Below are 26,534 nucleotides of genomic sequence, written 5' to 3' on the forward strand. Positions count from 1 at the left end.
TTTTGTTTTCATTAGTTAGTGGTTTGTCCCTTTTTTGTAAAGCACATTTAATTTTCACCTGTTGAAGGAAATGTGCTATATAAATAAGTTTGATTTGATTTCACATTTCCTAACAATTTTGTTTTTATTATATTTGCAGAGATGTTGATCAGGAAACACGGCCTAGTTCACCACTAGCTAAGAGGCCAGGCAGACGTTGCAAGAGTACACCAGTCTCATCTCATCTTCCATGCAGTTTACTTCAATAAATGTTCTAAAATCAAAAGTTGTCTTTGTTTCTGTCTTCTAAATGGCTCACTGAGTCTTTGTCTTAGTGGTGGGGAGGCATGCGGCCAGGTGTGAATAGCCTACTTAGCTGGCAGGTATTCCTACCCAATGCATATTCATTGCAGAAAGGCCATTTGCCCTCCCATTCTCACCTGGTGTTGAAAAATAGTAGTCGCAACACTAACTTTTAGCAATTTATTTTATATTTCTCATTGGATTTGCTAAAATATTTTGTCATCTTTTGATACCCAAGACTTTGAAGAACACATTTCAGTGACCAAAAGTCTTATTCACAATTGTTTAGTGTGTTTTATTACAACATTCCTGTGCATGTTCAAAACTACTGTTTACAGTTTGTGTGTTTTTAGAGCAGTTTACAATCCACACATTATTATGACCTACTTACTGCTGCCATATTGTTGTAGCTGAGTTTGTGCTGAAAACAAAGATATGAAACACTTTGGAATCACTGTATATAAAGTTGATGAAATTTACACAAATGTCAGAGCATCGCACAATCACCAGTGTGCCTCATTTTACCCTTAGACCCCAGAGAGTTAATAAGTAAGATATTAAGATACGTTTTTTTTAAAAGTCCACATTAGACAGTTGCTTTTCAGAGAGCACAACATGCATAATTATAATTTATGCAAAGCTATTCAAAATTTATTTGGTTATTTTGTTGACACTTATTGGGAGCACCTCGAGCTGTTTGAGAGAGTTCTTCAGTATTTATTATAGGGGCGACATAGCTCAGGAGGTAAGACCAATTGTCTGGCAGTCGGAGGGTTGCCGGTTCAAACCCCGCCCTGGGCGTGTCGAAGTGTCCTTGAGCAAGACACCTAACCCCTAACTCCTAACTGCTCTGGCGAATGAAAGGCATCAATTGTAAAGCGCTTTGGATAAAAGCGCTATATAAATGCAGTCCATTTACCATTTACCATTATAGCTGTGGGCATGTAGCCTGCAGAAGGAAAGTTGATATTTAATATTTATAGGTAACTAGATTTCTTATATATTACATGTGTAACAAAAGTCTTTAAAATGTAAAAGCAAGCAAAATATTTCATTTAATCAATCAAAAACACACATTTCTGTGACTAAAATCTTTGATGTTAATAAAAATGATCCATAAAGAGGAATTTTTATTTTAAAAAAAATTTTTTGGCAGGGGAGGGGGTCAAGGAGGGATATTAATAGGTGACATGTTATGAACTTTTCTGTTGCAACAGTAAATGTGTCAAGATATTTAAGAGTCTTTCCTGTCACACTGGGTTAATCCTCATTTGAATTGAGAGCTTGTCTGAAACGATTAAATGTTTTTTGGAATATACTTTCATTTCTAGAGAATATATTTTTTTCCATTGGAGCAAATGGGCAGAAACCTCAAAAATGTTTTTATTGTGTCTGTGGGATTTCTCTGCTTGTTTACAGCTTATGCAAGCCTCCAGGGTCTGCAGGTACTGTAACAGATTTTGTCTGAATTATTATTGTCTTTACAGCTTTATAGATTGGAAAAAAGTGATAATAATTTAAACAAATGAATTGATATCAGTTCTCTTAGAGAAGGAAGCTTGAAGTGGAACTTACAAATGATATCTTGAAAACACAATGACTAAAATTCATTCAAATTTAATACTCTGAAATTAACCTTGTCAACTGACCAGTTTCACATGCTGTTCTAGATGACTATATCAGATTCACTGCATATCTCATATAGTTCAGGGAATCTTACACCTTGTGTGATTGCAGTTTTTATTCATGCAATTTATTGCAAGTGATTGACAGTATAAAGCAGGGACTGCTTTCACTGAAATGATTTGAGAAAAACAAGGTGTATTTCAGCTGTTATCAAAATGTGTTTAAAAATTCTTGTGAGAAAGCACATTACCGGCTCAAATTAATGCTCAACAAAGAACCACGAACATCTGCAGCTTTATATGAATTACTTCTTTTATGTCCTGAGTTTTCATGTATACTTAGTGTCCCCAGTATTACTGAAGCATGCGACCTATAGGGATTTAAACTTTCATTACAATCAATATCCTCTTGGAGTCTCCGTAGGCACTGCATTTGCACAATGACCAGACTATTCATATTATCATACAGGGTCTGCATTCATGAGAAGTTCATTAGTCACTTTCAACAAATATTGGGGGGATTGGGTGTGGCAACCTGGGATCTGAAATTACAACTTTATGGGTAGATATACTGTGTCTGATCCCACCCACAGTACAGTTTAAAACTAGCCCAAGAGAATTCACAACTAACAGCTTAGACATTATTTAGCCATGATTTCATGTTCAAAGTGTCCTGATTTGGTGGGAAAACTGCAGACTTGGCAATACTGAACAGAAAAGTTTCTCTGTGAAGAACACAGAAAAGTTGCTGTGAAGAACACGCCACAAAGGTGGTTAGTATTCACAGCCCCTTTAGCTAACAAGCAAGTGAGAATTTCTGGGCAAATTGTTCTCAGCACCGTCTTTAGCACTGTGGAAGGAAAAATAATATATTACATTACAGGCATTTGGCAGACGCTCTTATCCAGAGCGATGTACAACAAAGTGTATAACCAAAACCAGGAACAGGTGTATTGAAAACCCTAGAAGGAAGTACAGTTCCATGTGCAGGGAACGACGTATCATTCACTGGTCTCGGCTGACATACTTTAGAATAGTGGTCAGCGTAGCTGCCATTCAAATATTTTCATGAATCCGTCTTGTCATATAACAGTGTGAGATGAAAAACCCGTGTAACTCCCTAATAGGGAAGTCACACCTGGTTTGACTGTTTATTTCTCATGTGTCATAAATGCAGTACAGTATAATAAAATAACAACATATAAGTCACTAACATTCCTGAAAATAATATGCTTTAATATGATTTTTAAAATTATCCACTTCCCTCTTCCTTGTAATCATTAATTGGAGGGATACACATGTCTCCTTTTCTTGTTGTTTAAACAAGGTTTTTAAATATATGCAAGTATGAAAAAAGAATAACCGATTAACATTTAAAACATTTCACAGTGAGTTTTTTTTCCTGCAATAATTCAATGCGATTACATTTTGTTAATATGACCCCATTTATTTCAGTGCAGCGTGAAATGCAGGGCAAAAATGCTCGTAAGCAGACAAATTTAAATAATATTTTTTTCAAAAGTGAAAAAGTAACATTGTTGAACTGTCGGTGCACTTCTGAAACAATTAAGTAGCTTTGTCTATTGTTAAACCTTTATTTATACAGGGAAATCACATTAGCCGTGTTTCCACCAAAATTACCCGGAACTTTCAGTCCCAGGAACTACTTTACCAGGAACTAAAAGGTTCCTTCAGCCAATGGTTGTCTGCGTTTCCACCGGGGTCTAAAGTACCGCGAAGATTAGGCAAATTAGCCCACTGACATTGTCGTCGGTCCATCTGTCATATGATTTCTTCTGTAACCCCATACTACCACCGAAGTAGCCTACATTATTTTCTAATAACCGGGACAGCCCGGAGGGGTTTATTCCACTTATATACAACGGGTTACCAACAATGACTATATATGGTTACTTTTGTATTTATTGATTTTCATATATCCTCTCAAACACATTCATTAACAGCAGAAAACATGCACACGTTGTAAACAATTTGCTGTTTTATTACTTTCTCGTCGTCAATTCCATATAGGCTAATCGCAAAATGACAAGAATAGAACGAAAACTCGGACTTGCGTGAAAATGTAAATTAGTAGTGGTACAGCCACCGTTTGCTTTCCTTCGAAGTTACTGCTAGCCGAGCAGCGAAGTGTGCCCTCCAGATGCGAACCATGCACCATAAATGAGTCCATAGTCTTCCTGGTCTTTTCGTGGAATTGAAAAATGGCAGTAAAATTGAGTAAAATTACGGCAGTCTGAAAAAGCTAAAGCGAAGATTACTAGAATTAACCTGTTATTTTACCCGGATAAAAAGTGTGGAAGGTGATTTCCAGTTTGCTTGTACTGGTATCACCAATGTTAATTATGCAGAACTACCGCATACCTCACATAACTGTATCAAACGTTTTGAGTCAATTACAACGGGCTAACAAAGAAAATCCGGAAGAAAATATTCAGCAACCGAATTAATCCGTTTGAATGTTTTGGTAGCCTACGTAATATGCTGTCCCAGCACGAATGCTTAGCATTTAATAAAACGAATACTAAAGCAAGAAAAGAACAGAAGAGCACACGTTATAATTCCAAGACGTTGACAGGTTATAACCAAAAGTAGGCTACTGCGCCGCATAACATACAAGTTTGATTTGAAGTTATTATGAAAATAAATTGGTTTGCCGCTGCATATTTTCAAACATGGCGGGTAATGGCGGAAAATAAATACAACACAAATGCTACGAGTACTCGACCAATCAGAAATGTTCAGCGCTGCAAGCTCCACCCAAAAGGTTCCTGTACTTTCGGAAAGTACTACCCCCCGAGCAGGAACGTTTTGGGGGGTAAAACAAAGCCCCCAGAACTAAATTTAGACCCTAGTTCCTGCGGTGGAAACGCACTGAGTTCCTCAAAAGGTTCCTAGTTCCGGGGTATAGTTCCTGCGGTGGAAACGCGGCTATTGAGACACTGGGTCTCTTTTTCAATGGAGCCCTGATGACAAAGAAAAAACAATGAAAAGCTAAAGGTTCCAAGAGATAAAATGAGTACATGAAAGTTTTAAACTTAAAAAAATGTAAAATAAATAAATCAACAATAAAATAAAATAATATAAATACTGAATAAAATGAATAAAAACAATTAAACAGTTCAATTCAGTCAGAATATTTACATTCAAAGGTAGCCAGTTTCTTAATCAGGGTCCTGAATTGGCCCATGGTAATCAAAGAGTTTAACTTCAATGCGCACTGCAACTCATTCCAGGGATCAATGTGGATTGATCGACAGCATTGAATGCTTTAGACAGATCCACAAAAAGAGCATCACAATATTGTCCATTATCTAGAGAGTTCACTATGTCATTTGTCACAAGAATTGTAGCAGAAATTGTACTATGATTAACTCTGAATACTGATTGGCGATTGCTCAGAATGGAGTACCTAGTGAGAAAGGCTTTAAGCTGCTTGTTGACAAGAGATTCTAGAACTTTAGACAAGCAGGACAGTTTAGAAATAGGGCGATAAGGTCGCTAGGATCACCACCCTTATGAAGTGGTAGCACATACGCAGCTTTCCATACTTTAGGGATACCACCGGAGAGAATAGTGAGATTAAAAATATGAGTCGGGGGCATTGCAGAGGAGCAGAAAGCCTAATACAATATGGGGCAAGTTGATCCTTTCTAGTGGACTTCTTAGTATCAATAGCCAGGAGAGCACTAAGTACCTCACACAAGGTGAGTGGAGAAAAAGAAAAATGGGCAACTCTGTTCCTGGTAACAGCAATATTAGGAGCTGTATTTGGAGAATAATGGGTTCCTTCGGATGTAGGCTCAGAAAAAATGAAATGTCAACGTTAATTCTGGATACTCTCTCAGAAAGATGGCCTACTGCAACAAAATGCTGGTTAAAGGCATAAGCTACTTCATTCTGATCCATAACTAAACTTGAGTTTAGCCTGATTTTATTAGGCAGTGAGTTATGGCCTTTGCACATAGTTAACTATTTTCCAGAACTTTTCTGGATTAGCATGAGAACCAGCAAGAGAATTTAAGTAATATTTTGATTTTGCTTTCCTTACAGAGATAGAGCACTTATTTCTTAACTGTCTGAAGGCCAGCCAGTCCAAGGAGCTATCGGTGCATCTGGCTTGAGCCCAAGCTTCATTTCTCAACTGAATCAAGTCAGTGAGCACATACGTAAACCAGGGGTTTTTCCTATTTTTAACTACAAGTGTGTGTGTAACCCTGGGTTGTGTGTCCTTAGCCCTGATTCAACTAAAAGTCCCACCCTCAGACTCCTTAACCAGTCTCTGCTTTGTGTTAATTTTTTGTGGATTGGAGTTGGAGTGAAAAACAGGTATAGGAGTAATTTGATTGCGGTAGAGCAGTGCAGTGTCTCTCTTTACTGCAGCTCTTGTCACCTTGCAGAATGAGAACAGAGTTACATTACATTACATTCATTTGGCAGACGCTTTTATCCAAAGCAACGTACAAAAAGTGCATTTCATGGTCATAGACAACTGCTAAACACAGGTTCAGTAAGGTACAATACTTATTTTGTACAGCTATTTCTAGCCAAGAACACAGTTCACACAGTGAACTCTATTCTGACCTAACCTCTACAAAACAAACTAGGCAGAAGAATAAGCTACAGTATTAGGACAAATACAAATTACGAAAAGGTTGTGCTTTACAACTCAAAATAATTATACTGTACTGTTATGGAAATTCACAGAGCCAACAGTCTTTAACCTAGTCAGTGGTTATTTTAACAGGACTGCTCCAGGTAAGTAAATAATAATTTGCAAATAAAATAAAAATACATTTAAAAAGTATATGCAACATAAAGCGGATATATAGAGGAATAGCTAACTTGCTTCACTCATATCAATCATGGTTTCATTTTGAGAAGCTAGTCACCACATTGGCAATAAACTCCAAAAATAAAAACATTTTCTTACAAATAACTGCAGTGACATAATAATCAACTTCTTGGCATTCATATTTGTCCAACAAACTGCATGGATGGCTAATATAATTAGTTATTTTGGAGGGATTCATGAGAGAGGGTGGATTTTATTTCCTACCTTGCAGAATGAGAACAGAGTTGTGACCTAAAATGGCCACAACTAACCAAAAAGGGCAACCACAACAGCTGTACCAAAACAGAAACAGCAAAAAATATGAGAGTCCTCTGGTGGCTACTCTAATTAGTTCACCTCCTTACAGGTGCATGCTTGTTTGTCAGGGAGATAAGCACAGATGAGAAATGATCAAGCGTAATCTCAGAATCAGGGATACTAGTTCTGCTATAGCATTCATGACATTAGCTGCTGCAGAAGGTGGGTGATAGAATGCTACCACATAAAGGCTAACGTTAGGACTTAGTTCTGTTTTAGTGACTAGCAGTTCAAACTGCTTTGGAACAGAAACACTTAGTGATTTAGTTGCATGTAGGTCATTTTTAATATAAGTTGCTACCCCACCACCTTTTTCAGGCCTGACGCATCTAAAAACATTATATTCCTTTAGCACACTAGAATCATCTTCAATAGAACTGTTTAGCCATGTTTCAGAGACATCAGGATTAGTATAGTTGACCCAAATGTCCACTAAATCCATTTTGGGAAGAATGCTGTGAATATTAAGCTGCATCAGCCCAAGTTCCTTCCTTTTTTGAGGTCTAAGGGTGCATGCAAGGAGGGGGGCAGGTTAACTGAACTAACTGGTCTAGGATTTGGGAGTAGAATAATTAAAATGAGACTGTTATGTCTAACACCACTTGATCTGTATACGCTTCTGAAGGTGTGACAAAGGCCTAGAAACAGTATATGAAATAACCTGGGGTCTTTGCGTAAATGACTTGTCCGGGGAAGTTGTTGAGCCAGGGGTACATGCTAAGGGGACAGAACTCTGGCATCAATAACAGTCATACTTCAATACTTGACTAATATTTCTGGACAGGATGTAGGAGTCTAAGGGACTAAGACCCTCTCGCTTCAATAACTCAGGTTGTCTCCAGAAAGACGGCCAGTTATTTATAAAGCAAAGCCCCTGAGGAGCACACCATTTTGAGAGCCATGCATTTAAAGAAAGAAGTCTGCTATGCATCTCATCACCTTTAAGCACAGAGAGGGGCCCAGAAAAGATTTCCTCATGGCACATTTCATGTGCTTGCTTGAAGGCAGAGGCAATGTTCATTTTTGTAATCTCTGATTGTCTAAGGCATACATCTTTTGTTCCAACATGTATGACTATTTTTGAGTAGGTTGATGATTTCTGTGATAACAGCTTCAAGTTTGATTTGATGTTGTTAGCCCTGACACCAGGGATGGGTAGGACAAAGGTTGGTCCAGCAGTCTCAACACTCACATCACGAATGATGGAATCTCCAATAATGAGGGCTATAGGAGAGGGAGTTTGGCCAAAGGAGGAAGAAGCAGGGGAGAAGGATTCCTGGTGAGATGATAGTGGAGGAGGGGAAGCGGGAACACTGAGTGGAGAGAATCTGTTTGTTGTATGAACAGTTATGGACTGACATTGTTATGTCTGAGGGAGGCAGCTGTGTTTGTGATGAACAGGAATAAACTCTAAGTCAGAGGATGATTGTGGATGCTGGAAGAACTGAGTGAGATGCTATGAATCAGGGCATCACGATATGTGGTGGTTTGAGGTTTGGACTGTGGGCGTTAGGCCTAAGAGGTGAGGGGGGAAGATTATGTTGCAGAAATGTGGCTTCAGGTGCGAGTGCTGGGAGTTTGGGGCCTACCAGAATGCGGTTTGTTCTGCTGTCTGTGGGAGGAGGATTTTTTATTAGTAGAGGTTGCTGGATGAAAATGCTGGGGTTGTGCTGCTCTGTGTAAAGGTGTGGAGGGATGATAGGATCCTTGTATGATGCTGTGCTGCTTTGTTGTGGCAGTAGGGAATTCTGGAATGGTGAGTTCTGGGGGTGGTATGGCACTAATATTTAAAGATGTCCAGGTATGATCTATAAGCCTTTTAGCCTCTTGAATACAGTGAAGTCTTTTAATGTGTTCTTCAAGCGCAAGCATTTTTGATGCTTGATCTTTTAATTTTTGGAACCTACAGCAGAGACCATCACTATTTAATTGGATGGTGGTTTTAAACCCAACCATGTTGCAGACTTTACAGGGAGATACCACAGGAGACATAACTAAAACAGGAAGACCAATAATATTAAAAAAACTGAGCTATGTAGAAATAAGTATTAGAAATTGATTTAAAAAGAAAAGTAAATTAATCAAAAATGAAAATTAAATGAATTAAAACAAATAGGAATTAAAGCAAAAAAGGTAAAATAAAAAAATTTAAATGCTGTTTAATAAAATAGTAAAAGGAAATAAAAAAAATAATAAATGTAAATAAAAGTTTAAAATATAAAAATAAAAGGAATGAAGAATTAACAGAAAGAAGAATATCTATATGCTTAACATTGATGGAATCTCCATTACTTCAAGTGCTGTAATCAGAGAACTTGGTGTTACCTTTGATCCAGATCTTGCATTTGATATACATATTAAAAACATGTCTAGGGTTGCTTTTTATCACTTGAGAAATATCTCAAAAAATCGGAAAATATTCTCCTTACATGATGCAGAAAAGCTAGTTCATGCTTTTGTTACTTCAAGATTAGATTACCGCAATGCTCTTTTGTCTGGATGTGCAAATTCCTCTCTGAAAGGGCTCCAGCTAATTCAAAATTCAGCAGCTCGTATTCTCACTAAAACAAGGAGATTCAAACACATCAGCCCAGTGTTAGCATTGCTTCACTGGCTGCCAGTTAAATTCCGAATAGACTATAAGATACTACTTCTTACTTTTAAAGCTTTGCATGGGCTTGCCCCTTTGTACTTAAATGATTTACTTATTCCTTATATTCCCTCATGAACGCTCCGTTCGCAGGGTGCAGGCCTCCTTGTTATTCCTAGAATAGCTAAAAGTACCATAGGTGGTAGAGCCTTCTCCTATCGTGCTCCCCTCCTGTGGAACAAATTGCCTGCCCATGTTCAGCTAGGCTCAAAACATATCTTTTTAGTCTCTCCTATATTTGAGGGGCAGGAGTGGGTGGCGGGCATAGCTATAGAGTCTCTGCTGGACTGAGTGGTTAGTGCTGTCATTGGATCATCATTGGTAGTGCTGTGTTAAGCTGAACCGGTCATGGTCTGGTGATGACTGTCTCAAGCCTGCCCTCATGGCTGCGCTGGCCCCTGCCTCTGTTTCCCTTAGCTATGCTGCTATAGCCTTATTCTGCCGGGGTTTTCCTTATTGCATGCAGGCACCTCTGTCTCTTCGGCTCTGCTTGCTAATATACCTTTTGAACCCCCTAACAATGATTTTTTTTTCTCGTTTTCCTCTGCTCTGGGCACCTGCCCGGAACTCTAGCCCAAGCTTGCTGAGCACCCCCCCCGGCCCGGAGCTCCAGCCCTAGACCAGCTACACCAGCTAGACCAGCTGGGCACCCCCGCCTCCTGCCACTATTGACTTTTCATAACAAACCAGTGCCTGCCCGCGGCAGATGGGTTCCCCCTCTGAGTCCAGTTCTGCTCAAGGTTTCTTCCTGTTATCAGTCAGGGAGTTTTTCCTTGCCACTGTTGCCCTAGGCTTACTCTTTGGGGGCTGGTTCTCTGTAAAGCTGCTTTGTGACAAAGCTCCTTTGTTAAAAGTGCTATACAAATAAAATTGATTGATTGATTGATTGATTGAAGAATAAAACAAAAACAAAAAAATGAAGAAGAGCAATGTTTAAAAGGAATAAAAGCAACAAACAGTAGAAAAGATTAAAAGCAACAAAAAGAAGAAAGATAAATGTCCAAGCAAAAGTTCAATGGACATTAGTTCTAGGCCTTAATGGAGGATGTTATGGCCTAGTGAGCATTTTAGTTGAGGTGTATCCAAACCTATAAACTTTAAATGAGTTCTCACCAGTAGAGTAGCTCCGTGATGTAGGCAGATTTGGGGCTCATGCTTCTCGATAGAAGTCCTGACAGTAGTAAAGAATTTCAATGCTTTGTGAATAGGAAGGCAGCTGCAGCTAGGCTTCTCCACTGGATCAGTCTGGATTGATTCAGCAGTTAGGGAAAATGGCCTTGGCCTTCTGCTTGCCACAGTTCCCTGTAGCGATGGAGAGTAGGCCTCAGCCTGCTGCTTTCCTGTTGCTTCTACCCTGCTGCTGTTGCACCTCTACTGCTGGGAGGAGCTCTGCTGCTCAGTTGTTGAACCTCTGCTGTTGCACCTCTGCTGCTGGGAGGAGCTCTGCTGCTCTGTTGTTGCACTTCTGTTGCTGGGAGCAGCTCTGTTGCTTTGCTGTTGCTGCTGCAACTCTGCTGTTGGGAGGAGCCAAGGAGTCTAACTTATTTATTTCCTTGTTAAATGACCTGTTAAAGTGATCCCAGATGCAAATTTTGTTTTCTGATCATGTGTGGAACCCCCATAGTGATTACATTGCAGGCAGACCGTTCAGTTAAAAATGGCAATCCAGTTTGATGACCTTTTTAAAACTGAAAGGTTCAGAGAAGCACCAAGACATTCAAACATACCGTCCAGTACCCAGCCTAAGAGAAGTCAGTTGCAAGATTTAATCAGCGGTTGCAGCAGTGGTAGCGCTAGTTGTGCTGCAGGTGGAGCTATTTTTTGCTTTAAATGAAAGCAGCGCTGAACTTTTTTACCCAATAGAGGTGACTGGTCAGTAATGTTAATCCTGAAGCAGAGACTGATAAGGAACTACTGCTGTTGTTTAAGAAACATAAGGGAAATGAAGGTGGCCATAATTAGCTACCTGCCAGCTAACTAACTAATACAAACATTTATGTCATTTATTTATGAGTTTGTTTAAAGTAATAATCTCAAAGATTTTCATTAAAATAAATGTCTGTTAAGTCACTATCTATTGCTGAATTAGGTAACACAATGGTGATTGAGCCTATTATTATATTAATTTATAATATTATAATAATAATAATGTATTATTAAATAACTGGGTGTCTGTGGCGACATTCCCGGGAAAAAAATCACAAGCGGAGCACAGTTAGTGACGCGCTTTCCATCACCCATCAGTGGTTGGTCCGCCAGAGAGGGTAGGCGGAGCTAACTGTGTCTGCTAGCGTTACAATAACAGAGAAAGTTATGGAACCTTGGAAAGGTTTTTGTGTAACATGAGAGGTCATATTATTTGTTGATGTAGATTTCGTACATCAACAAATAATATGTTGATGTACGAAAATATATATATATATATTATTTTTTTTTTGCCGCTTCTCGCCATTGGTACCGCCAAAGAGAACGAAACTGAGATCTTCGAGATTGTAACTTTAAATAAAAATATCCAAACGTTCACCAAACTCAATAATATAGACCAAATATGGCAGAATGACTTAATATTTAGGATAGTTTACGGAGTTCAGAGCTCAGTAAAGAAATACAAGCTATTTTCTTCGCACCCTGTCTGCCAGACAATAGTCAGGTCAGGTGTCGATACCTAAGTATGAACGAGTCTGTCTATACTCTGGCCTGCTACTTAACAACTGAATGATGGAGGAGGGGAGGAGGGATTCTTATTCTCTGAGCATCATACATTATCAATGGAATAAACTACAGATGTGTGACACATTAAAGGAAAAGCCTGAATAAATTAGATGCTTCCATACAGATGTAATGCATGATACATCCTATCATGTTCTATAACATGTATAAAAATGCTGAGCAGGCTGAGTTGAGCAGATGTAAATTAACAACTTGATACTATTTATTAACGTTTGGTGATGATTTATTTCAATTGCTAAAGTGAAGGATACATTTTGACTTCAAACAGAATATATTCTGCCTCTCCTTGGGGTTGCTTGTGCCCATTGGTTTGGTCAATTGTACCCCTCACCTTAAAGTAAACAAAGACTCAATAAGTGATTTATTACCATTTTAAAGTCATTACACACGTTAAGACACGTTTCCTTTCACCTCTGCCAGTAAAAACCATTGAATACAAAATGTATCAACTAATTTTTATTCAAAATATTGTGATACCAGATTTCACTTTCCCCTTGCTCATTGTTTCTCTTGTCTGCACATATATTTGCTGGTCTCTTTCAAAGATACTTCGAAAAAAACTGTTTTCTACACATCAATATATAAAAAAATAATAGTTTATTTAAATAATTCAATAATTTCAATATTTTTTTATTTCCCCTATTCCATAAATATCGCTGACAAGAGAGACACGACAATTTAGGACAATTTATCTTAACGAAATTCAAAATAAATTAAAAACTATTTTACTGTATACTTATTGCAGACATAGGGGAGAGTTGGTATAATGTAACAGTTTTTGTATTTTACTAATTTACTGAGGAAATATAAAGCCTAGGACTTTGAAATTTTACTTCAAACAGCTCTGGCATGTCAGTAGTCATTACGTGTTTCAATGACGTTCATAACTTAATTAAGTCAGATAAATTATGCTGGATTTTTACTACCATTACTCTAAATTACTCTATATCAAAACTTCCTAATGTCTTATTGTTGTAAGTTCTGCAAAATGACATGAGGACATTTTAGGGACCTGTATGACCAGAATGAAATTATGTTTATTGTTCCACAAAAGCAAACAGCCTACTATACAGACAAATCTGGTGTGTGCTTGTAAATGCATGTGAACACATGGCTGTTTCTTTTCTATGGATTGTTTAACTGAACTGCACAATGGCTACTTTGGCAACAGTACACAAGAAGGTATTGACCGTGTTACATGTATGATGCCTTACATTTATACCGACTCTCTCCTATATCCTAATTAATCTTACGATCGCAATAATTAATGCAAATTCAACCAAACTCCACAATATTTGCGGGGGCTTGCAATTTTGCAAAATTCCTGCAATTTCTCTGCATTAAATGTCCAAATCCAGAGCCGTATAAAGAGCCGTATATATGCGTTAAAGCATATAAAAAATACGTAGTAAAATGTGTCTGTAGGGGCTGTGGTCATAAAGAAATGCATGACAAAATGGTTAGGGAAAGTAATCATAAGTACCTATCTGTCACAGGAGTCATTGATCCATTTTGTGAATAAATTTGTTCTCTGATAAATATATTTGTTGGCAGATGGCTCATTCGGACAATCTCTGTTATCAACACTGCTGTCTAGCATAATTAGCAAGCATAGCATAGCTCGACCTGTGTAACGTTACTTGTTGCTCCGCTGGGAAAGGCCGTTCATCAATGCATACAATTTGCTTTACTCCAAAAGTCAGTTCAGAGACTTTGTATTAAAATAACTCCTCATTTACAGTTAGCAAGGCTCTTCAACCTCTCCTCTCATCTGTTTTGTAAAGCTATGTCACTTTTATGACTCAGGAATTTTTTTTGTAACTTTGAGCCCATGCATGGTTCTTTATGTTCAGAAAATTAAAAAAAAAACATGAGAACTAAAATATTTCCAGCTATTTCTGTGATGTGCAGTATGCTTATTATCATAGGAAGTGATTACATATGACTCCTTCTTCATTAGGTAGTAGTAAAAAAAAAATCTTTTTCCTCGACTTGCAATTTTTGTCAATTCCCGCAATTTTACGGCAAAAAAATCACAAAATTTAGCAAATTGCATCGCAATTTTTGAGAAAACCCACTGCAAAATCAAGCATTTTTGATCGCAACAATCACAAAAAATCCCGCCAAATCCTGGAGGGACTACCTAAGTGAAACTAACATGGATGATAAGCCTATAAACTGCTCTGAACTATCTAACTATTCTTACTTTCAGTCTGGCCACAAGGTTCAATGAATAGTCATTTATAATCATAAATTTAGCTCAAATACATATAAAAATGTTATGGGTAAGAAGAATAGCATGTCCTTATTTAGAACTTGTCACTAAAATATATTTTACTCTTCTTTCCCTTCAAAATAAGAGCAGCAGTAAAGCTGTTGTTCTAGTTTGTTCATGAGTCCTGTGGTCAAGGTGTTAATAGCCAGCTATTGATTTGAGTGCTCACATTTGCCATTGGGTGGTGGTTGTGTGAACAACAATTAGTTCCTGTGGGAAAAAAAAAAAAAAATAATAATATATATATATATATATATATATATATATATATATTGTGCCAGACAGCAGGGAGAGGTGAGGGGAGTGGTAATTGAGGGCAGATATGTTGCAGCCCGCTGGCTCCACCCCCGAGCCTTCTATGGACTTCCTGCCATATAAATCTAAAATCTTTATATATATATAAATCTAATATATATATATATTAGATTTTCAGTGGGTCAAAACTTTACATACACTTTGTTAGGATTTGGTGGCATTGGCTTTTAATTGCTTAACTTGAATCAAACTCTTGGGGTAGCCTTCCACAAGCTTCTCATTGATTGACATGTTTCTTCCAGGCACATTAATCATGTCCTAAAACATTTTTAGTATGGAACAGCTGACCAAATGGTTGCTTCATTAGTGGAAAATATGAGCAAAGTTGATTTCAGTGAAATAAGAATTAGCTGTTGCAGTTCTAATGTTGTTCTATGGTCCAGGGGTTAAACCTGAGGTTTAAACTCCAGCTAAGCATGCTACAATTGACTCAACAAAATCACAGTGAATATATTTTATTTATTTAGAATATCATGACTCTTTCAGGTAAATTTGGCAGCTGTTCCTTACCATCTTGAGTAGATATATGTTGGTCTCATACATTTTAAATCTGAAAGCCCTCTAAAATGACCACTCTCTGGCTGAGGAGCCACTTAAATTGTGATCTCGTACAGCTACAACTTTTTGATGAAGAAAAACAAATGTTCTATAGTTATGTTATAGCTAGCTAACTAGCGAGATAAATTGGTCACTTCTTGGATGTGACATAACAACTGGCAACTTTCCAACCTATCAAGCAAGCTTTTAAATTCTTCTTGCTTGTCATCCTTTGGTAGTAAAGACTGGGTACAATTTCTTGATTGTAAGACTGTTAATTAAAAGTGGGACAGGCAATTTTTGCATTACATTTCTTTGTCTCTGGAGTGCAGGCATAAATCAAGGGGCAAGCAAGACAGAGACACAGATATAGGCATTGAAGATTCACTGAGAGAATCTTTACAAGAATCACACTATTTCAACTCCCAGAGCAAGAGATTGTTAAATGGTAGAGATTAAGCAGCCACACAATAATTAAGGCTGGGTGTTTTTCACAGATAATTTTGGATAATAGCCACCCAGTTGCTGAGGTCATTCAGCTTCGTAGAAAATGGGTGGACTTTTGGCAACTAGTCTACTGAGTTGGTTGCTGTGTGTATTTATTTGGTGGGTGGACGCCGTCCACCCGCGTGCACCCCCAATTTAACCCCTGGTTTTACCCAAATTCAGTGCCATGAGTTTCTCCTCTGTTGCTGTATCTTTTCGCAGAGCAGCCTGAATTCTGAAGAGGGTCTGGGCGTAGCTTCTCTGAGTGTGATCTATGGGGCCCTCATACTGTCTTCTGTTCTCCTCCCACCAATCATCATCAAAAACCTGGGCAGCAAGTGGACCATCGTTGCCTCAATGGGATGCTATGTAACATATTTCCTTGGCAACCTCTACCCTGGATGGTAAGGTCTTAATCTTGAACTCAATACTAGTATATTGGGGTGGCGGGAATGCATCCACCCAGGGTCAATGAAAGATTGTGTCGAGTGAAGTATTCTGATTACTGATTCCATATAGGCTGGAGTATTATGCATATTGATTGCCAGTAGTGTCACCTTAATTGGCCCCTTTTTGTTTATTGAATAAAATGCTGTAACTAAATTGTGTAACAGAAAAATTGCTGTTTTATTTAGTGTCAGCAATGAATTTGTCAGATTGAATATTTAAGATTTTGGTATAGACAAGATTTCATGTATAGACAAGGACACACATTTTGTTTCTGTACCTGAAAAGGACACGTGCATTTTTTATATCATCAATGTACTGTACATTCATGCAAGAAAAACAGTACTGTGTTTATGAATAGTAAGGCTTACAGTGTGAGTCACAAAACAACACATAATTAGGTTAGGAACAGAAGTTTTGCTTAATAAAAACAATTGTTGACAATTGATGATCATTCTCTCTTGAGAAGAGGCTGTCTTCATCTTGTAATGGCAGGACATTTTCATTTGCCTATCAGCAGGAGGAGAACTTGTCATTACAGATGGCACTGGCAGTCTTCAGTTGCTTTTACTGGCTTGTCTTTTCAAAATTCTTTGATGAGATCTGTAAGAAGTCCAGTTGATTTCCCAAATCAGTTATGACTTATCAAGTACACACACCAGTCCTGATTGGGGACCAGCTCTTTTGATTAAATATGTGTTTGAAAAAGGGAAAATGACTAGACCCCTTCCTCCAACAACCTCCTTTTTCGTAATTTTCACTGCAGAGAACACATGGCAGAATCTTGTCTTTAGGGATATTTCCAAAGTTCATACAAGTGGTACACAATACCTGGCCCTGTTCCTGATAACCTTCAGATGATTGCAAAGAGACATGATGGAAGAACAGCAATACTGATGACAGCTTGCTTTCCTTGGGTCAAGTTAGTTGCCTCCATGAATGGATCAATGGTGTCAATCAATTCACGCAGTTTACCATACTTTCATGCAGAAATTATTAAATTCTTGTCATTCTCATTCAAAACATCTGACAGCTGTTGATTATCTAGGTGGACAGATAATTTCACATGACAAAGTGTAGAGTTTTGCCTGGTTGAATTTGCTACAGGGATGGCTGTGTTGGGCAGTTGCTATGGAGAACTGTGGCATTACGGGAGAGTTCTGAAAGGGTAATTCTCAAACCACTGGTATCTTTCAGTCCGTCTGCAACAACAAGCTGCAATGTGTGTGAAAAGCATAACCATCTCTGATAGCTACAGTTTGCATCAAGAGTGGCATTGACAATCTGCTCCTTCTCTTCACATTCTCCAACATCTGGTCATCATCCAGTATATTACTAGGATCAGTATCCCCAGTATCCCTCACTATCTGATCCACTATTCAGGGGAAAGCAAGTGGTGAAAGCTTTTTTCATATTTGCTGCATTGTCTGTGATAATGAATTTGTTTTTGATTTTGTAGTCCTCGTCAATGTTCTCAGACACAGCTCCAATTTTTTCTCCCTGAGTGTTTCCCCCAAATTTGTTCACAAGATGCTAGTCCAATGACCATTGGCTCACCTTTAAAAGTTCACGACTATTGTTTGAATGGTTGGGAGTTATGGCTAATGTCACTGCAGCCCAACAGATAGATTGGTTGCTTCATTAGATATGAGCAAAGTTAATTTCAGGTGTATGTGGCTCATGTGTAACAGGCCTGTGATCCTCTTTATTTCCTGCATGTTTTCTTTATTGAAATGATTTTAGGCATGTAAGAAATATTGACGGCTCCTTACAATTTGACCTCCTTTCTTTTGTTTTGATCACCTTGTTCTTGCTGACACCCTTTTTAGTTTTGGTTTTCATGTTTTTACAGTTTTTATGCACTCTGATGGGTACATTAAACTAACCTCACCATTCATTCAGTCATCAGGGCATGTAATCAAAACATAAGATATTGAGAAATGCCATCAAATGGCTGGATACAAACTATACATTAGGACATTGCTTTTATTTAGGCTACCTTGTTAATGTAGTAGTAGCTTTTGTTGGCAATATCAACAACGCTTCCTAAAGAACCCCTACATTACCAAACAGCATCATACTCTAGCAGCCCCTTTCAAATTGTATGATTCTAGGTCAGCCTTACATTTTCCTGTAGCAGCCACATACAGTGTAGTGAAATACCCAAATAATAGCTGGAAGGGAACAGAACACACAGTACAGTAGGCTTTAACAAAATTTCATATAGCCTATAGCTGACTGTCTGGTGCATTCGCACAAAATGAAAATGAACAGGGGTAGAGTGGCATCGATATGATAAGATAATAAGGACACATAGTGTCATAGATGCAAAGCACCACTCTTGCATAGCACTCTGGTGTTCCACCAATCAGATTGTTGGTGTTTTTGGTGGGTTTGAATGATATTTGTTTGCTATGTTTAGCATAGGCTATATATTGGTTGCTAGTATGCTAACCATCGCTAACAAGCTAGTGTTAGCTAGCTATCGTTTTTCTATCATAGACCACCATTGAAAATGAATATAATAAATAATTATTCAGCCCACTCACTGTTTTTTCCTCTCCCCCTCAGGCGTCAACTGTAACAAGCCCTCAGAGCGGGAAGTCTACCTCAAAGTGATCAAAACAAACTGACAACATTTTTCTCACAAAATAACAGTAACACGTATGATACAAAACATCCTCACCAGCAGGCAATTAATTAGTGGCTTGTCAAAGTCATAGTCAAGTGCAGCATTCCCCTTTCAATCATTGACAGAGATGCTTTAAGACATTTCTTAGGTGTGTTGGACCCTAAATATACACCTATTGCAAGGTCAACCATTACATCAGTGACAATCACCAGGGATCCTCAATCTTATCCAAAATGGGTGCAAGCTTTTGTTTCAGCCAAGCAGTAACACACTGGATTCTACTAATTGAAGTCCTTAGCCAAGACTCTAGTGGGTGATTCACAGAATCAGGTGCTTGGTTGGAACAAAAGCCTCCACCCTCATCGGCTCTTTCTGGATAATATTGAGGACCCCTGCCCAATATGGTCAAAGAAAGAAAGAGCAGATCAAGTATTTCCATGACTACAGATCACCATACTTAGAAAACTGTACCCTTCTCCAGAGCATACCACTGAGCCAGCCAAGTAGGTCACATATCAGACATCAGATGAGCAACTAGATGCACAATTAACCAAGAAATATTATTATGTAAAACAACACTGATGGCTGAAACAGAATTCCATCTATCCATCATCTAACTCAGTTATTCATGATCAGGGTCATGGGAGGAGCTGGCGCTGGCTGGGATATGTGTGGGAAGTGTTTCTGCCGTTTTACCTTCTTTTTTCTTTGTTAGTTTAACTTTTTGTTTTAGTTTATTGTCTTTGCTTGGAATCCATGTGGGGGAACGGTGAAGATAGTTGTTTATTTGATTTCATGTTTGTGTGGGTGCGCTCTCCCTCCATGCGGCAACCAATGGTGTTCCCCCGGCATTGCCACATCTCCCTTCCAGGGGTGTCACGGTGGCGTGTGACACATGGGTAGGCACAATACTAACACAAGAAATAAGGCTAGCTTCTCCAAGTTTGAATAATTCCATCGTTCCAACATGAGAACAACGGGAGACTGTTATGTCTAGTGCTGCCTGTCTAATGGGGGTGGCAGGGTAGTATAATGGTTAAGGAGTCTTGTAACCAGACGGTCACAGGATCGATTCCCAGGTAGGACACTGCTGTCGTACCCTTCAGCAAGGTACTTAACAATGCTTCAGTATATATCTAGCTGTAAATGCTCTGTAAAAACATTGTGTAAGTTGCAGATCTTCCACATGGCATGCTAAATGTGATCAGCATTGAGGAATTGTGGTCTAGCGATATCTGCCAAAAAGAGCTCTTCGTATCAAGAACAGAGATGACTGTAGAGTTTATCATTTGGGCTGCTACCTCTTCTATGGGGCTTCAGGGCCTTATTTAAGTCTCTTGAATCGATACATAGCCATTTGCAATTTAAGTTCTTCTTATGAGTTGCTACCACAGGTGGCCACCCATTCTGCGGGTTCTGAGACCGTGATGAAGATTGACCATTCTCTGTACCTTTAACCTTTTCTTGCATAGCCACAGGTGTTTCACATGCAGGTTTGTTGAAAGGTTTTATATCTGGGTAAAGTTTCATTGGGTATATGACAGGAAGCTAATTGATTTTGTCTTTGAATATTTACTATGGATTTGTTGTGAGAACTTACAGCAACATGATGGATTTCCATGATGAACTTTGAGTGTGATTAACCCCATGTTGAAGGCAGTCTGGTATGCCAAGTAAAGGCATGTACATTTATTTTCACCAAGTAGAACTGTAAGCTGTGGACTTGATCTGATGAATAACAAGAAAGTTAGGTCTGTCCTGCTGTGGGAATTTTCTCCCCTCTATAAGCTACACACTTTGTGTTATTGTTGTGCCCACCTCCTCTGTATTTCTCACTTTTGTAAATAAAGTATCTGGAATTACATTGCACTTAGCTCCAGTGTTAACTTTGAGCTCAACTGTTCTTCCAGCACATAACAGTCTTTTGTCAAGGATTGGACATTATTGTATATATGGTTTCATTTTCAACTGTGATTCGGTCCACATAAAATGATTCATCGCCACTGACTGACGTTTTTCCTGTTCTAATTGGTTCACTCACATTTTCCAGTTACGTGGCTGAGTACCTTTTGTTGATTTGCAGTATTTCTTAAGATTATTCCACTTATTTCATTTATGACACTGCTGGCCATAGGCTAAACATTTTTCTTTTTTAGCTTCATGATTGCCTCCACAATGGCTGCAATTGACAATGGGATGTAAGAACGCAGTTCTTTTTCTTCTGTTTGTACAAATGTGGTTGTTTTTTCTTTGCTTTATGATGCATGCTGTCTACGTTTGTGGTGGTTTGTTTAGGTCCAGCGAGAGTTTTGGTGTGCTGCTCTATAAATTTGGCGTGGATTTGGCATATGTTAATTGCTTTAGCCAAAGTTAACTGACTATCACACAGAGGGAGTTTTCTCATTCCAAAATTAGTCATGCCACACACAAGTCTTTTTGATAAGCTGTTCTGTCACCTCACCAAATTTGCAGGTTTTTGCTTTGTTCCACAAATTACTAACTTAAGCTTCATTTGTTTCACCCGGCTTTTGGTTTTGTGTGTTGACTACAGTCACTTTGAGGAGAATAGACCCGTGTGTGAGCATCTTTGTCTAGGTGAGCAGCCGCTATGTATATGTATATTCTTGTGCAACATACACCATTTTTCTGCGATACTGCTGTCGGACACTAAAGTCTTGGGTCAGTGAAATCCTTCTGCTATGTTTGCCCTATTCTATGTTCCTTTCTGAAAGAGATAAAAACAATTCTTTTGTTTCAGGCTAGCTAGAAAAGCAGCTAGTGCAGCGTGAAACCACTAGCCAAATGGATAATAAAACTTTGTCTTTGTCAATTACATTTGAAGTTGTCACAAAGATTATCCCACCCTCTGACATTTTCTGGCACCATGTTGGATGATGAGTGGAATGGTTGCCTTGGTAGGTTTTCTTTATTTTAGGAGAACATGGCCTTAACACTGCAGATGCGCCATCACTTACATTAGAAGACTGGCTCGTGCACACATGCGCATAATATATTTAACTACGGAAGCTCACAAGTTCAATTGGAAATGGCAATAAATCATGAATATAGCTCAATATTCTACAACCGCCTAGCAACGAGTGTAAGACAGAGCCCCATAAGTGATAGTCCTTCTCTGCCATGTTACCATCAATTGCTGTCACATGATAGTCTTGCCTTTGAAATGCAGGACATTGAAGAAAAGCAACATCAACACAAGTTCACTGGGCTCTATGTTGGCATCTGTCTGTTTCCATCTCATGCTTACCTGCATTACTCTGTGGACATGTACATCATACAAGCAGCATGGACATGTACTGTAAATGTGCAGGCCACATATAGGTGTAATGTAAACACTATAGGCAAGAGATTGGATTTCTAGGAAAAAATCTAATTCAGGTATTAACACCTGCTGTGTAAGTGTAGCCTTAGAGATTCAACATGCAAAATAAGCAATTTGACCAGGGGTGCTCAAATTGTTCCATACCACTGTACTTGAGATGCATTGTAAGTAGAATTCCAATGACAGCAATGTTACTTTTGTTCACCTGTGGGCTCGTGCCAAATCTGAGCAAATTTGCATTTTCCAATGTACACAATTAATTGGCTTCTAATTATAAAGCTATCACCTCTGTTTTCGTGATGTGATACTCTTTAAAGTCCCTTGTCCCTCTACTGAATTTTGAAAGTTGGGTTTCAGATATTTTACACCTTACAATTGGAACAATCTTCAAAAAAATCTTAAATGTGACAAATTACTTTCAATTGCTGACATATAATTAATGAATCTCTGACTGAAATATGCTCCAGTTTTTAACCTCTGCTCTACATTTTAATTGCTGTTACACTGCTGTCACATTCCCCATTTGATGTATGTAAGTTGTTTGTCTACTGTCTTGTGGGGTATTTCCCAGCCTGCTTGGTGAGAAGGACAGTCACACCATCTCATATGACTATTTCTTTCAAGTGCCCTCTGAAGTTGCAATAGTTAAACCAGAAAATATATAACTATATATATATATATATATATATATATATATATATATAACTCAACAATTTTCACTGTAGTGCACCTTTGGAATTTAAAGATGAAACACCACTGAGAATGTCTAGACCAGTGGTCTCCAACCCTGGTCCTGGAGAGCTACAGGGTCTGCTGGTTTTTGTTTTCACCTTAAAATCAGCACCCAAGTGAGACCCAAGACACCAGGTGAATTGAGTTAAAGTTACAATCTCGAAGATTTCCGTTTCGTTCTCTTTGGCGGTACCAATGGCGAGAAGTGGTAATTGCAGGTGTGTTTTTGGACCTCACTTCCCATAGATCCAACCGAATCCAACCAGTGTCGCCTGTGTGACGTCAGTCAGTTGGCACATGGGCCACGCCAACTATAACACTTAGTCTACTATTTACTGAATGGTTGTTATAAAAGTAACGTTATGTACATACTCATTCATTGTCTAACATTAGGCTAACTTAAGCTGTCTTTACACTGCTGAGCCGGGTTAAAATGCTGTAGCAGACCTGGTGTAGAATTAGTGATGATCAATTTCCACAAACGTTCTTTATCCACCTTTTGCCCGGTATGAACGTCTTTACACTGCAGAGAAGAATTTGCGAGATTCGCTGTGGTTCGTGCAATTATTTATCTCGTGCACAATAAACAGTCTTTTTTGTGAATGATTGTTGCGTGATATTTTTTAAACAACCGCCTTGCAAAATGTTACCCTTGGTGTCTCTGGTTTTGCTAGCTAAACTGTTCGAGGATAAAGCTGAGCTGGATGTTAAATTAGCAATCAGAACAAAAAGAATAAAACAAAAAAAAGATTTCATCAAAAAGGGAATCAAGGCTGAAGGAACATATAAGGAAGCGTAATAAAATAATAACAACGCTAATCCATACTGCCGTATTCTTTTATTTAGTTTTCTCCAGCTTGACATCTTTACACAGAAATCAGACCCGGCTCTGCTCCGCCTATACCCCGGCTTTATTCCGATCATTATGAGCTTGATGGCAATGTAAATAACGGTAACATTAAGGCCAGTTCAGATCAATGATTCGCAACGAGACGAAACGGTTTCAGAATGTTGCAGAGAAAATTGCAGCGGTGTGAACTGGTTAGTTGCAGAGCGTCTGAAGCCGTTGCCTGGGGTCTCAAAAGACCCACCTTGTCAAATCGCCAAATGCAGTTTTAGAACGTTTACAATCAGACGTCTTGGAATTTTGCAGGTTGCATCCAGTCTCGTTGTGAATCATTGATCTGAACTGGCCTTTAGTTAGCTACACTGCAACGTTGCACAAGGTAGCATTGCATTCGAGAGACGGTTTGCGAGGTTGGTACCAGTCGGTAGCGTTAGCTAACATATTTTTATAATTGTTAGCTGACATTAGATCGTGTTATTTACATTAGCTAGCTAGCTAACGCAACATTACCTGATATGAGAGATGGATACTGTGCGCAACGTTGTCTAAACTAATGTTGCCTTTCTTGACATGGTCCGGTAGCTAGCGTTAGCTGTGCAAATAGCTATGTAATTTAGTTACGTTACATTATCATCAAATGTAATACGAAATCTACATCAACAAATAATATGACCTCTCATGTTACACAAAAACTTTTTAGGGTTCCATAACCACCCCCCCCCCCCACCCCCCGCCCCCTCTGTTACTGTAACGCTGGCAGACACCGGAAAAAACAGTACACCGCTCACACACAAGTGAGTTGAAGAGCGAGTCTGTTGCGGTATCTCCGCCTACCCTCTCTGGCGGACCAACCACTGATGGGTGGTGGAAAACGTGTCACTAACTATGCGCCACTTGTGATTTTTTCCTGGGAATGTCGCCACAGACACCCAGTTCTTTAATCATAAATAATAATAATAATAATAATAATATTATTATTAATTAATATAATAATACACTTAATCACCATTGTTTTACCTAATTTGGCGATAGATAGTGACTTAACAGACATTTAGTTTAATGAAAATCTTAGAGATTATTACTTTAACTGTGTAATCACCTGCTCTAATCGATTCATGAAGTGGATTCACTATGAAAACCAGCAGACCCTGTAGCTCTCCAGGACCAGGGTTGGAGACCACTGGTCTAGACCCATGCAATAGTGCAAAAAAATCAAAATAGCTTAAATTGTATATAATTGTAATATGAACAACCTCTGTGTTTTAGGGCTACACTGATTCCCACTTCTGTGATTCTGGGATTGGGGGGTGCCCCCTTATGGTCAGCAAAGTGCACCTACCTCACCATTAGTGCCAACCAGGAGGCAGAAGAAAATGGCAAAAGGGCCAGGGATCTGGTAAACCTGTACTTCGGCATCTTCTTCCTACTCTTCCAATCCTCAGCAGTGTGGGGGAACCTGATGTCCGCTCTCATATTTGGGCAAGATCCAGGAATAGGTAAGGAAGACAAACAAGTGAACCTTTAGCATGCAATTAGACTTCTCTGTGTGCTTTCTGTTTGTTCTCAGATGAGGATGCAGTCAACATTTGTCTTAATTTGTATTCGTGTTTGTCATTTATGAGTTCCATAATCCATTTTGCACTTATAAATTTGACCCTTTCAAATTTATAAGTGCAAAATGTGACCCTTTCTGTGCTGGGTGGCTCATCCTTTTAAGATTAAAGTACTGTGGTAGTGTGTTGTTCGGCTTCACACAGGGCTCAGAGGAAATATGTGACAGGAGCCACTGAACCCAGGCTTAAGTCGCATGAGGTGATTCTCCAGAAAATCGCGTTTTAATTGAAAACACTTTTTTCACACGTTTTTTTGCAGAAATGACTTCTTAAACATGTATACTTTCTAATACCTTAATACCAAACTCGTATTTGATCAGTAAACATGACAAAAAGTGAAATAATTAAACTCTCTTTTTCTCCATGCATCTCTCTCTCTGTCTGCTTGTTGCGAGGGCGCAGGACAATGGGCTGGACATCCATATTAATGACCATTCCGCATGACATTCCTGCATAAGTAGTCAGGAAATACCTTGTGTTGTTTACAATCTAGTCTACTTTTTTACGAGTGATAACGAATGTCGCGGGAGATTCTATCATGTATGACAACGCTGGTGATGTAGCTAATGCTCTCCGCCAAATTAGGCTACCGAGCTGAATTTAGATAGTGCCAGTGACAAAAACGAATAGATTGACATGGTAGAAGTGAATGAAGTAAAGGGATACCTCGGCCTTTTAACAGTTCTAAAATCAATGCGCTACAAAATCCAGCATTCTAACGCAAAATAGCAACATTGTTCTTTCTATTTTGAATTGTTGTTACGTCCCCTCCCTTTTTCAGTGTCCAATTTCGCAATTGATGGTTGAATCACGGTTCTAGTTAGTGGCTTAATTTAGTTGCCAACCATCACGC

General features: G+C 38.7%; 1 protein-coding gene across 1 annotated transcript in view; it reads left to right on the forward strand.

Moving 5' to 3' along the window:
* The first annotated feature begins 1,513 nt into the window (after window positions 1–1,513).
* Window positions 1,514–26,534, forward strand: part of LOC135254956 (protein unc-93 homolog A-like) — a 59,134-nt gene continuing 34,113 nt past the window's right edge. Inside the window, exons 1-3 of the mRNA XM_064335589.1 lie at window positions 1,514–1,727; window positions 16,293–16,474; window positions 25,335–25,564. Coding sequence (XP_064191659.1) covers window positions 1,641–1,727; window positions 16,293–16,474; window positions 25,335–25,564 — 499 coding nt within the window. The 5' untranslated portion in view covers window positions 1,514–1,640. The remainder of the gene's footprint in view (window positions 1,728–16,292; window positions 16,475–25,334; window positions 25,565–26,534) is intronic.

The sequence above is a fragment of the Anguilla rostrata genome, chromosome 1 (genome assembly GCF_018555375.3).
Source record: "Anguilla rostrata isolate EN2019 chromosome 1, ASM1855537v3, whole genome shotgun sequence".
NCBI classification, from domain to species: Eukaryota; Metazoa; Chordata; class Actinopteri; order Anguilliformes; family Anguillidae; genus Anguilla; species Anguilla rostrata.